Below are 14,259 nucleotides of genomic sequence, written 5' to 3'. Positions count from 1 at the left end.
TTCCTGTGTGGCATGCACTGTTAACAGACTGTCAGCACTGTTTATCTCCTGCATCTGTAGTTCTGGTTCTACTACAAACAACATGAGATTAGATAATTAATGCAAATTTAATGCAAAAAAAAAAAGTGTAATGAATTTAAATCTGTCAATTAAGACTTAAGTGAGTTTTCATGGCTGCTTGTAAACAACAACCGGGACAGTGGACTCCGGGCTTATATGTTTGACACAGATTTACACAGAAAACAACATAAGTCAGTACATCCAGAGTAGTATTACACACTTCATTACTCTATTGTCCAGTTTTCTGGATTTTTAATGGCACATTAAATCCTCTTCGGTGAGGAGGGTCTAAGCATTGCACAGATTTTTGAACAGATGCCCCGCTATCTTTAAGGCACTGTTTTTTTGTGAGGGTTGTTTTGCGCGATCGTTCTCGTTTGTATTCTCCATAGGCATTCTACTGGATCAGGTAAGATAGTAAGGTCTTCCATTTTTATCTTGTTTAGAAGCTCTGTGATTTTATCATTGTGTTCCCTTTTCAGAAGACTAGGAGTCACCTTGTCATCCAGCACCACAGGCATTCGTGGTGTCGTCTCAACAGCACTTAGTGATGTGGCCACTTCACTAACAGGAGTATGCTAGCCTGTCTAAAACATGCTGGACTCCTTCTGACTGAACAAATAATTTTTGGTAATAGTACCGAAGCGCTTCCTGAAATTCAACCTGATTCAATTTAACGTGGAAAAAAAAAAAAAAAAGAGCACCACATTTTAATCAGAGTACAGCATGAAGTCAATTAATCTTCTGGGATATTGATCTGATCAGTTCAGTAGTAGACAAGGTTGTTAATCAGTTTCTACTTTGGTGTTAATCAAATTAACAACAGGTGCACTAGAGGGGCAACAGTGAGACAAGCCCCAAAACAGGAATAGTTTTACACGTGGAAGACACGGACATTTTTCACTGTTTTTTTCACTAGGTTTGCATTTGGCTAGGGTCAGAGTCACTACTGGTAGCACGAGGGGATACAGGGACCCTACAGAGTTGCACAGGTAGTTCAACTCCTCCAGGAAGGCGGGGACATGCGCCATTGCTAGGAGGTTTCCTGTCTCTCCCAGCACAGTCTCAAGAACATGGAGGAGATTCCAGGAAACAGACAGTTAGTCAAGGAGAGCTGGAAATTGCTGTTTAAGGTCCTTAACTAATCAGCAGGACCGATATCTGCTCCTTTGTTCAAAGAAGAACAAGATGAGCACTGCCAGAGCTACAAATGACTCACTGGGGATGGTCTGAGGGCGTGATGTCCTCTAGAGGGCCCTGTGCTCACTGCCTGTCACCGTGGAGCAGATTAGCATTTGCTGTAGAAAACCAGAATTGGCAGGTCCACCACTGGAGCTTTTCACAGATGAGAACAGGTGCACGACCAGTTTGGTGGTTACCCAGTCCATATCAATATAGATATCCAGCATGATTTCTTTTTGAGATCTAATGTGTTTTTAAAAGAGCTCCTTTAATTTTTTTTAAGCAGGGTAGAAATCAGGGAACTCCAATGCACTCTAGTTTAGTAAATTAGTTTTAATAGAAGTTGAAATGTTTTCATTGACCTAAAGGAGCACCTATATATCTTAGGTTAACCACGCAGCTAGAATACATTCATTTCTTGACCATTATCAATACAGACTGACACTGTAATCTTGTCTGTCTGATCATTATCTAAGTCACAGAAATCCAGACCATCACCGATACTCCTGTGACATCTCTTTTTCATATTTAGACCGTGAACATTGTCACTGTGATTGGAGGATTAGCGGTACTATGGTCACTAATCTTCCTGTATCATTTCAGAACTTTGTAAAGGCTTACAGTCAAATTTTTCAATTCCTCTCTCAGTTCTAGTTTTGCAACAAAAAAAAAGAAACAACACTTCTACTCACGTTTGCTCAAACAATTTCAAGTAAAAGGAGTTTATTTCAAAATGCAATCCAAGTGTTTTCCTTGAATTTCTTTTTTAAACTATATGTATACTGGATGTTGCCTCTTCAAATAATCCCGACAAACATGCTTTTTTTTTTTTGGCACAACTCTTTGTTCACATGTAAGCATGCAGGCAGTATAGGTATTACTTTAATCTGTGATCATGCTCCTCTAACAATATTACTTATAAACGTGTAAGCGTCTGATGGTTTAAAACAAACCACAGTAACAGCACACAAGTAAAAATCTACAACCTAGTCCAATGTAAGAAGTTGTACAGCATGAGGTCTTGTTTCTACAACATCTGTTAGCCAACTGCTTCATTTTCACATAAAAAAAGCTCTGTTAATTAAGCAAATTAGTGTTCAGTAATTGATCTCACAGAGCAAAACATCAAAACGCCTCAAGCTCGTCTTTACACAAGGACATTATTTTTGGTATTTTAACAATGATTTTTCAGCTGAAGGAACATGTGGATTGCAAATGCTAATGCATCCACTTAATTCTAGGCAGACTGCGTGTGTGTGTGTGTGTGTGTGTGTGTGTGTGTGTGTGTGTGTGTGTGTGAGAGAGACCGACTTACCCACACTCAACAGAATACAAACAAGAGGTACTCGAGGTTCCTAAAGTCCCACAATTTTCCTCATCAGTATGTAAATCTATGCAGTAAGGTACTCCAAACGCCAATGCACCATGATTACATAATTCCTCAAACCTCTACTATAGAGGCAGGACATAAAAGGATATAAATGTGTCATTTCTGCCGTTCTTTTGCCAAAACAGAGAAAAAGAGGACTAAAATAACTGCACTTCCTGCATGTTTGCACTGCATCCAATCTACGACACACTGGTTCCATTGTATTATTGTAGGGCCTTTATGTTAAAATATAAAGCGCCTTGTGGTGACCGCTGTTGTGATTGGGCGCTATATTAATAAAACTGAACTGAATATATACATTAAGTTGCATGTGGCCTTGTTTATTCTCTTAAATTTGATTGTTTGATTTTGACAACATAGTTTGAGACACAACTATAGTGATTGTATTATTAGCCTACAATAATGCTAATAAATATGTCTTTATGATTCCACTGTTGCACCAGATTTTCGAAAGCTCATTTCATACATAGGCTTTATCCCGGCAAAGTGACACAAATGTCTTATAATGAGGTGTTAAGACACTGACAGAGTGATGAGACCTTACCAGAATTTCAGTGCATCTTTGCTGCTGTGCTTGCAGTGGTGCTGCACGTAGTGGAAGAGACAAAGGAAATTCTCCAGACTCTGAAGGCTGACCTGATAACACACACAGAGACACACAAATGAGACACAAGAGTAGCAACATAAATTAAACCCAGGTTATTATGTACATGTGCTAAAACAAAGAGGACCTGAAAGCATTTTCTTTTAAAGTGACAGCTACTGTAACATTTTTAGGTTTTACAATCATTCGAAATGGTAGCAGAGTCCATTCAATAGTGATGTAAAAGCCTCCAATGTCATTATGTGAGCGTATTGCTCCAATATAGATTTTTCAGGTCAGATAAAGTGCTGGGAGCCAGTATATTTTCTCTCTCCTCTCTAACCTCCAACTATAAAAGCACCGATTTAAAACACATTCAAAGAGAAAAATAAGTTACCAAAATTACAAGTCCTGTAGTTATAATATTTCTGATGCCATTTTGATGAAAATAACCACATTTTCTTTTAGCATCTTTCTAATATAATCTTTGCCCCAACTCCATAAACTTATTAGCAAAGTGAAAAATTAACACTTTGAACAAAAGGTCTGCCCTACTGGAGAGCACTATGAAAGTTCACAATTAACAATATTAGCAATAAAAGTAGTAAGCTTAATAGTACTGAGGCATCTATCAGTGTAGGGAAACAAAGACCATATAATGATGAATCTGTTTTGTCACAGTGCAGCGGTCAGAGCCTGACCGCCAAGCACAAATCTGTCATTAGAGCTGGAAGGCAACAGGAACTTTCTTACCGGTAAGACATGCCATCTGACCACTTTTAACTGCATTACTTTTCTAGGATAGTGTGTTAATACCTTGCCAACAGACGGGTGAACCACTAAGCCAGCATACTGCTGTCTCCTATGCTACACAGGAGCTAGCTTTACGCCTCCGCTAATCTGATACCGCTGACTGGATTCATTCAGGCAACACTGATCCCTGACTGATGCGGCTGCCCCGAGTGTCTGGGTCACAAAGCCAAAGAACAGACACCACATACTACATTACACAACAAGATCTACAAGCTTAGGGTGATCCCTACACTGCTTTTTGGAAGGTAGGGTTATTAAATGACAATCCCCACAGCTGGTCCATTAAAAATAATATAAAGATGCATTTAAATCCTTCAAATAAAAGATAAATCACATGCATGGAATATATCAACATAGACCTGAAGGAAAAACCGCGCATTTTGGAAAGAAAAAGCAGAAAATAAGCACACTTGTTTTTGATTTGTCTTCATTTTTGTCACGAGCCCAGTATTAGCCCTTAAATCCCCCAACCCCATCAAAACAACGATAGTTTGAAAAGATCTTTATCTTTGGATAAAAGATTATGTCAAGCACCTTGAACAGATTCATTGCAAAACAGTCTTTTATCATTACACAACTTACAGTACGACATGACAAAACAATAAAGCCAAGTGATGTAAAGCATCACTTTAACAAGTAAACTTGGCGACAGTTAGAGTGAAAGTGTGATTTTCTCACACGCTATGATTGAAACACAACGGGGGAAAAGTTTCACATCGGTTATTCAGGTGCTGAAGTTCTATTACACCTCAGCTTTTGACGCCAAGCATCACGTTTAGCACAAGGACTGAGGCTATTTTCTGGCATCACTGCTCTGCTACCCTACATTTAGGCGAGAAGTCAACTTCCTTCCTGTGTCATAACTGTCAAAAGGAGGTTATTTACTCTGTTAGCTTATGTATGGTATGAAACAGATTTTACATGTGTGTCATATGGTCAAAAGCATGTAGACATTTAAGGCAGGTGTCTTACACTGTGAGGTACCAGATGATGAAGGTGCAAAGTTGACCACACTCACCAGGGTCAGGGAGGGTCAGGGAGGGTGATACTTCAACACCTGAGGCAACAACCCACCTAAGCACTGATGTGATGGGTGGATGGGGGAGGGGTCACTGCACATCAGGGGGCTGGACAACATCATACAGAGCAGACGGGAAAGGGAAGAAAAAGAAATGCATGGAGCATGAGAGAGACAGGAAAGGACAAGGGGGGGAAAAAACATGAGAGTGGACAAGAGCGTAAAGGTGAAAGAAATAAATGCAGCAACAGATGAGAGCAAAGATAAACAGAGGAGGTGACTGGCAGGAGATCAAAGCTTCAAGCTCGCAAAAACTGTTATTAGTTTGATAAATAAGCCCTGAAGCAATGCTGGAGCTGTGCACGCCGTCTATTAAATTAATCTTCCGAAATGAGGATCTAAAATGACTGGGTTTGTCCTCGTGTTATCTTGTGTACCTGTGTTCTGGTTGTATTCCTCATATGGGAAAGGGAAACTGAATGGTTCGAGATAACATTTCCCAGCAAAGGTTTGTTTTTTCCTCCGAGGCTCGAATCCAATATTACAATGCACTCAGCACCAAGCAGCCAGCGTGATTTGATAATGGAGAGACTGCCAATAGCGATTAATGCAGCTTAGAAGGGAAATCAGCAGTTCACAAAGCTCACTGAACACATCTCTGTAAACGAAAGGAAAGTTCTGACCTTTCCTCTGCACCGACTTCTTTATTCGCTCATTTGTCATGTAGACGTGGGCAGGCTATCCAGGTCGGTTGACACTTGCCGCTACAGATTTCCATTACTATCGCTTATTTAAGGTGTTACTTTCTGTTTTATAGCTTGCGACAGTAGAATACATTAACATAATTTAACCACAGGTAACTTTGGTTATGTCGACCTTTCCTTTCATCTTCTCTCGTGGACTGCCACTGCACACGTGTAAGATTAATTTGCTTAAAGTAACACACATTTAAGTAAAAATAACAGATTCAAATCAGACTTCCCTTCTCTACTACATGGGAGGTATACATGATTCCAGCTGAGACTCTGACTTTCCATAATTGCTTTGATACAGTTGCTGTGACTTGTGTCTTTATCCAATTGGTGATCATGGGAGACCTAGTCATGGGAGTGTGATGGGTGAGTCACCCATGCTTGTACAGACTTTTCCTCTCAAGCTCTGCTTGGATAATTGGGCAGTCTACAACTTGGCAGAGGCGCGGAAAGCGATGTGATCCTGTCCTCATGAGAGAGGACGTGTAGCGTTAGTTATGCAATCTTGTTTGTTTTTTTTAGTTTGAGATCTCAGCTGATTTAATTTGACATTTGGGTGATGAGCATCATGAGAAGCCCCTAACGTTACACATTTCCGCTATGAGTCAGAGAGCAGAATCCTTTCACACAAGATCATAAATAACATAATAAAATGCTCCCCCAACCCCGTCCAATAAGACACAGGCAAAATATCAGGTAGCCACAATTTAAAAAAAGGTAGCATGTTGGTGTTTTTGCTACTCTCAGATCTTCGCTGTCACAAACAGTGACCTTTGTTTGAGCATAGCCACTGTGCAGGAAATGAAAATCTGTTACTGTCTGCTTCATTGTTTTCATGACAGGGAAATAGCACGCAAGCTGGTGTTAAGTCAAAATTACAAACCAAGCAACCTGCTCTGGCCTTTCTCTTCCCCTGTGGCCTGAGACACTGTGTTTTTTGAGGAGGAATCTGACTTAATAACAAGCCACCGGGTGGAAAAAGCTGAGGCATAGCAATGGCTGGGATCTGACTCAACCCCAAACCAGAGAGATGAATAATTCATCCATTCAGCCAGTGGTTTGGAACAGCTCCGGAGACCAGAGCGAGCAGGAGTCAGGCTGAAGCTAAAGGGCAGAACAATGAAAGCAGATGTGAAACAAGTGTATGGTCAGTCAGCAAGCCCAACAAAGCAACTTCACTAAAATTGCGATGATAAACAATGCCAACAGCAGCCTGTCAAAGTGTGATGATCACAAGACAGCACGATCAGATCCGGCATGATCTGTAGCACTTGAATTAAAATTCAGTGGTGAATCACTAAACAGTGAAGTATCGGCAAATCACTGAGGATCAAATGATTTATCTACTGTGTTGACAGATGTTAGAAATGAGTAATCCTAAAACTTCTATTGTTTATTCAGCACTGAAGGACAGAAATGGTGCACTGGAAAAAGCATTTTGTTAGATAAACTTGTTCAACTGCTCATTAAAGTAAATCCTCCAATCACGTCATCAGCTCAGTGAATTCAGGCATGCAGACGTGGTGAAGATGAGCTGCTGGAGATTAAACTGGGCATCAGAATGGGGAAGAAAGGAGATTTCAGTTACTTTGATCACAACATGAGTGTCTGTGCTAGACATGCCCATTTAAATATTTCAGAAACTGCTGAGCTACTGAGATTTTACCACACAACCACAAAAACAGAAAATATCCAGTGAGCAGGAATTCTCTTTGCAAAAAATGCCTCGTTGATTCCCGAAGTCAGAGGAAAACTCCCAGACTGCTTTGAGCTGACAGAAAGGCAACAGCTACTCAAATAACCATTCCTTACAACTGAAGTATGCAGAAGAGCATCTCTTAATGCACAGCACATCAAATCTAGCTGCAGACGGGCTAAAACAGCAGAAGACCACACTGCCATTCCTGTCAGCTAAGAATGGGAAACTGAGGTTATAAAATCCCACAGACTCATCAAAATTTGAAAAACAGTGTCCCAGCTGATGAGTGTCGATTTCTGCTTTTGCATGGTAGTGTTAAAATTTGGCATAAACAGAGCACAAATCCATCCTGTCTTGTATCGACAGCTACATGTGGTCAGTCCATTAGTGTCAACTAGCCATCTTTTAAACACCGCAGTGTTGCTGCTGATCTTTTTCACCACAGTTTACCCATCTTCTGATGGCTGTTTCCAGAAGGATAACGTGCCATGTCACAAAGCTCAAATCACCTAAAACTGGTTTCTTCACAATAGGTTCTTTGAAGTCAAATGGCCTCCATAGTGGAACGGGAGATTTGCATCATGCATGTGCAAACCTACAGCAGCTACGTGATGCCACCACGTTGATATGGACTTAAATCTCAGCAAGTTACACAAAAAATAAAGGTAGTTCTGAAGGTAAAAAGACATCCAATTCAGTATTAACAAGGCATAACAAATAAAGGGCCTATGAAAAAGTAAAATCAAGTTTTTAGGCGTTTCTCTAAATGTAATATTACTGTTACCGGTCTGTTTTGATGGGCTTGCAAAAAAGCTCTGGGGTGTCCTACTTCCATCAGTGACGCTGAAGATGCGTCTACATCTTGACTGAAGTCCACCTCTGCCTAATAAATTAATTCACTGGACCTCAGTGATCTGATTTATTTGTGGGATAAGTCTAAAACAAGAAAAAAGAAAAGACCTTGAAGTGGTCTCTAAATGCATTACATCTTATTGGTCCACGTGATTCTGACACATTAGGTATGACAGGACAACCTCCGAGAAGCTCCCCCACCACCCGAGGTTAGGAATTACTAACACTGAAAGCATAAAGATCGAGAACTCTCCAGCATAAACTTAGTGGTTGTCATTTTTCAGTTACTCACATAAATTTCAAAATCACTAATCTAAATTATGGTAAGAAAGAACTGAACATTCGTTTCTGACTACTATGAAGATGAATGAGATACACCGATAAGAACTTACATTGCACAAATAGATACACACAGTTCAAAAATTACCACCAAATATTCTTTAGTGAATAACTTAGGGTTAAACTAAATATAGCATTGCAGATATATGCCTTATAGACCATTTAGTGTACTTCACCCTAAAATGAAAAGAAAACACTATAATTGGGCAACCGTGGCTCAGGGGGTTGGGAATCGCATCTGTAACCGGAAGGTCGCCGGTTCGATCTCTCGGCTCTCTGTCCTGGTCGTTGTGTCCTTGGGCAAGACACTTTACCCTACTGCCTACTGGTGTTGGCCAGAGGGGCCGATGGCGCGATATGGCAGCCTCGCTTCTGTCAGTCTGCCCCAGGGCAGCTGTGGCTACAACTGTAGCTGCCTCCACCAGTGCATGATTGTGAGAGTGAATGAATAGTGGTATTGTAAAGCGCTTTGGGTGCCTTGAAAAGCGCTATATAAATCCAATCCATTATTATTAATTAATTATTTTTCCATTTTTACTGCTACAATTACATTTCCTGTACTGCTATGAGTTCAATCGTTTGCAAGACAAACAGCACAGCATAAGGTCTCAGTTAATACAATCACAGAAATAACATTGACAGCACAGCCTTTAACCAAAATATTCTAAAAATACGAGGATGGCACAGTTTTTTCCCCTCACTGTTCAGTCCTGACAAGCCAAATAACAAACGCTGGGGATGAAAGTAAAGCAGCACTGCCATCTTTACTCTCCTTTTAGTATTCACCACATTTTTGCCTCATGCTTTGCTCGACAAGTTTAATCTTCTTTAGACAAGGATTCAGTGCTTTACCACAGCATGAATGAGATGCACAGAACAGAACTCAGAGAAGTAATAACAAGTGATGTGGGTGGAATGTGTGGCTGTCCTTATTTAAAACAAATAATTAATAAAAACAATTAAAACAAAACAAACATACCATTTTATCAGCTTTAAACAAAAGTATCTGCTGTCACATATTAATTGACACCTCACAGACAGTGTAATTAACACTACAGCCCATAATTTGTAAACTGCCAAAACCATAACTCACAAGATGTGTTCATCCACCGTGCAGGAAAAGACTGGTTATCCACATTTATGCAAAAAAGCTAAAGCCAAGCGGACCTTACATGAATTCAAGACCAACTGGTTCAGTTAATGGAATTTTAAGTAGTTCAGGAGTCATACAGAGCAAGCAAAGAGATCACTTAGCTGAACCCCCTTTGTGCCAAAAAGCAAGAAAAAGAGAAGTGCTACAAACACCTCACTTTGGTGTTTTGAAACATCCTGTTAGCTCATAATGAAACTTAACTATCAACAGGCAACCTGTTTTCTTGCCTGGCTCCTCGCCAGGCAGCCATTCTGCTAAATGGACTCTGCTCATCAAGATTCAGAGAGACTGGACTGAATGAAAAGTATCCTTTCGGATCCTTCGAAATATCCTCTTTGTAGCAGATCACACTAATTCAGTAGCTTTGGCTCCATTAGAATGAATGCATAGAAAAGCTTAATGTCAGTAATCCTGTTATACTGAAGCTATGATACATGCGCACACCCTTGGTAAATACCACCAATTCAGCACAAGAAGTGGCTGTGGTTATGCCATATTGCTGTCATCTAAATGGTAATATAATGTGCAAACTAGGAGAAACTAAGTGACAAGGGGCAAAAAGAGGCAGCAGTATCAATCCAAACGTTCTACTCTAACCAGTTTTGATTTTTTTTTAGTAACTGCCTATCTCAGCTGTCATAGGGTTTGAGATGGGGTGCACCCTGGACAGGTCACAGTCCCACTGTGAGGCTAAATCCTACAAAGAAGCAAGACATTTGTTGAGTGCATAACTCTGAGACACTAAAAGCTAACACCCACATTAAGAACGCTCAAGTTACCAGTGATAAGTATGCAAAGTTCAGTGGCCACATCTAAGGTCGTCCTTGTGGCATTTAAAATAAATAAATAAATAAATAATATAAATCATAGAGAAATTGTATGTCTTTTGTCTTTGCAGCTTCATAAAAATCTGTGATTACGTGGAGCATAAACAAACTCGCACTGTCTGCTTTCTCAGAAGAGAGTGACGATCGAGCCACAAGAGGAAACAGAAAGAGGAACACATCGGTCAGGGTTAGCCCACCCAGCACTTATGTTAATGACCACGGTGATTGCGCTGTGAACAAATGATGGAAATACAGGGTGTGAAATTAGTCCTGAAACACCTTAAGAAGAAAAGCAGAGAGAGGCATGAATAAAAGATGATAAAAGTGAGGAGCTGCTGCAACACCGGTATATTTCACACCTTTTTTTGTGCTCTCTTATTGATTGCAGCAGGAGAAGCTGTGTTTTCCCTCCCCTCTTCTCTAGAAGGTGTGATCACAGAAATGGATGCAGAGCAGCACAACAGAGGCTTGCTTCTGTCAACGGTTGGACATTTCCCATGATCACTTTGTTGTGTTTACCTGTAGACTGACTGCCATGAACAGAAGATGTCACTTTGGGTGAAAAGGATGGAAAGTAGACGCTCTTGCACTGACGGGGTTGGCGGAATGAGCTGCATCTGTGTGCTGCAGGCTCAATCAGGAGGACAAGCTACAGGATCATAACACAGGACAGGACAGCTGTGCTCACCTAACCATCTCTCTACACACAGACTTGCATGGCACTTTGATCACTGGGAAGCTGACAGGTGGAGGAGCGCACACAGTTGTCCCATGAGATTCGTCACAAGTGACAAAAGTTACCAGTAATAGAAAGGCTGAGCCTGCCTGGCACACTCCAAGTGTTGCAACAACTGAGAAAAAGCCAGCACCATTCCTCCTGCTGATATCCTAATGCAGACTAATGTGATTAACAAAGCAATGAAGCATTCTACACCAGCAAAGACATGATGACTATGGAGGAAGGAAGTCATTATTTCCAAGAGAGAATAAACCCTCAAGGCTTTCTAAACACTAATTAGCTTTAAAAATGATAGTAGGTCTGTCTTTAAAAGGACAAATCACACATGATTAATCAAAAGTAATGGGGTACATTATGAGTGAGTGTGCCTCTGTGTGCGCGCGAGTGTGTACTCTTAGATCCGCAGTCTGAACCTAATCCAAGTCTCGTGATCTGGATGCCGTTCATTCCCTGACAGAAAGAGGGGGATGAAAGAGCTGCAGAGATCTGACAGTTTTCAGAACCGCTACCACATATGCACAGGATACAATGAGATAGAAAGCAAAGCACCTTTATGCAGCGCCAACAGTGAATAATCTGTGGTTTACACCTGCCTCCACCTCTGTGCAGTGACTTAATGCTGGGCCTACGCAGGCCTCTGGTGTGCACCAGCCAGATTTCTGGCCACTTAAGTGATATCTGGGGACCGCCAAGGTAAACCAGAGGGTTTAAGGTATATGCAAAAACACATCGGAAGTCATTTTCTTTGATAGTCAGTGACTCTTCCCCTTACCCACTTTTCATATGCACATGTATAATTCTGCACAAAATTCATACTGGAGCATTTTGCCTAAACGTGTTAGTGAACACTGACCTCGGCACAGCGAGGGCAAAAATGAGAAGCAAAGTATTTCTGGATAAGATTACCTTATTCATGAGTTTATCTAGGTTAAAAGCGTTCATATAGCACCTGTCACAGAACAAACTCTTGCTATTCAAGCGTAGAAAGCACACTAACTTCGTATCGACTCAGCCCTTTGAATGAAATCCTGGAGAGAACCGGTTTTGCAACTGTATCGTGATTGAAAACAAATAATTTGTCTCTATCAGAATAAACAAGATACATGGCTGTCTTCAGACCTTTTCCCAAGTACAATGACATCATCTTTTTTAAGGACCTGCTCCTGTAAAAAGTAAGCAGCACCACCACCCAAAGAATGATCTCTGACGTTACACTCCTGCCAGAAGCGCCATACCTGGAGATCGGCTCCTTGCAGTCTACAGTCCATATACTTTTCCCACGCATAGCACAGATCCGTCTCCTGTGGACTGGCCATATCGTCCACACTTCCAGATACAACACCAAGTCTGGTTGAAGAAGTTAGGAATCAGAAAGGTCTCCTCTGGGGTTCTTTCTCAATCCTCCAGGTGGCTGGAAGTGCCCCGGGATAACCCGAACGAAGCCCCAAATCTTCTTCGGAGTCTTTCATAGCATATTCACTGCATCGCTCTGCCACTTTTAAACTGGGCTTCTGCTGAAAAATACAAAGTCTGATGGGTTAGCAAAGCAGAATTAGCTGGCAATGCCGCATTCACTTTTGTCAACAAACGCAGATACACTAACAGTTAAAAACAACAACAAAAAAACCCCACACTTGAACCATAAACTTCGCCCAAGCGAGTTTGACACGCTAGGGCATTACCAAAACAAAACGGACACTAGCCATACAGACAGCTAGCTAGCTAGGTATCTGACAGAACTGCGTGAAGTCTTTAGGCAGCGACACACATCCCATTTCCGGCGACAAATTGTGTTTTCAAAATAAATGCACCCACATTTATATTGCAGTAAAAGAACATCGATAATCCGAATCGCAAATAAACTGAAAATAAAATATCCAATTTGGATGCTTGCTGTATTCAGTCAGTATTAAACGGTTAAATTACACTCAAATGTAATTTGTATGTTTATATTTAAATTTTCGTTTCAAGTGTGTTATGGAAATATTCAAATGCAGAGACATCTAGGTTTCATACTGAGATAAAATAAATATATAAATTGCAAGTGGTAACTCTGTAATGTGGCTATTCCCCTCCTCGGAACTGGACTTTACTTAAAATACATATACTTTACATCGCACGAACGAGTTAGATATATTTTGAAAGTTCATCTCCGTTAGCGTGTTTATAGTTGTGGCTAGCTTGACCGAAAAAGAAACAACCCAGCAGCTTCGGTAACTTTAAAAAAATGTCCAAATAAATGCCATATTCTCCGGAGATACGCATTACCGACTGACTTTATGAGCGTTTTTTAACGAATAAAGTAGCTATTCCGGAGTTCTTGGCTCTTTAGCCAGCAGCCGTGACGTTAGCGGCTCTGCTGATTGTTGCATCGCACCGTCCTGTGTACGGCAGCTGTCAAAACTGTATCACAGAGCGACCAACACATCTTCAAGAACATCCAAAACAAGCAGGTGCTATGGGTATAGCCACGTATCTCTTACATGTATGATATTTACCTGTAATAAGAAGAATTAATTTTATGACATACCTTCGTTTTCCCCCAAATTAACCCAGCTAAAGCTAGCATCCATCCAGCACTAAAGATATTGGGTCGTTAAGCCCTCAGCTCTGACTGCAAGACAACTCCCTCTACAATACAGCCCATTTAGTTGGCTGCGAAGAACCTCCTAGAATCCAAAGAGAAGTCATAGCAAATGTTTTGTAATAACACCCAAACAGGTACACTAATTTCGCGATTTATTTCCTTGGAAACTATTAATATGATCTAAGACTTAATATGGCTGTGCGTAATGCATGTTTAGCCCTTGAAAGCCAAATAGTTAGCTTAAGTTTTCTATGCGCTGATCAGC

At 40.8% G+C, this 14,259-nt stretch overlaps 1 protein-coding gene across 4 annotated transcripts in view; it reads right to left on the bottom strand.

The window, feature by feature from the left end:
• Window positions 1–14,035, bottom strand: part of lyst (lysosomal trafficking regulator) — a 60,153-nt gene extending 46,118 nt beyond the window's left edge. For 2 of the 4 annotated variants that reach the window (XM_082557759.1, XM_082557762.1), the window contains exons 1-3: window positions 13,938–14,026; window positions 12,643–12,918; window positions 3,177–3,268 (exon numbers count right to left, since the gene is read on the bottom strand). In XM_082557759.1, coding sequence (XP_082413885.1) covers window positions 3,177–3,268; window positions 12,643–12,723 — 173 coding nt within the window. In that variant the 5' untranslated portion in view covers window positions 12,724–12,918; window positions 13,938–14,026. Of the gene's footprint in view, window positions 1–3,176; window positions 3,269–12,642; window positions 13,203–13,937 lie in introns of those variants that run through there. The other 2 variants (XM_082557761.1, XM_082557760.1) reach the window with 2 other exon arrangements.
• Between the last annotated feature and the right edge of the window lie 224 nt (window positions 14,036–14,259).

This window comes from Aulonocara stuartgranti, assembly GCF_965226115.1.
Source record: "Aulonocara stuartgranti genome assembly, chromosome: 13".
NCBI classification, from domain to species: Eukaryota; Metazoa; Chordata; class Actinopteri; order Cichliformes; family Cichlidae; genus Aulonocara; species Aulonocara stuartgranti.
The sequence above is the reverse complement of the archived record's forward strand: the minus strand, read 5'-3'. Positions and strand labels throughout refer to the sequence as shown.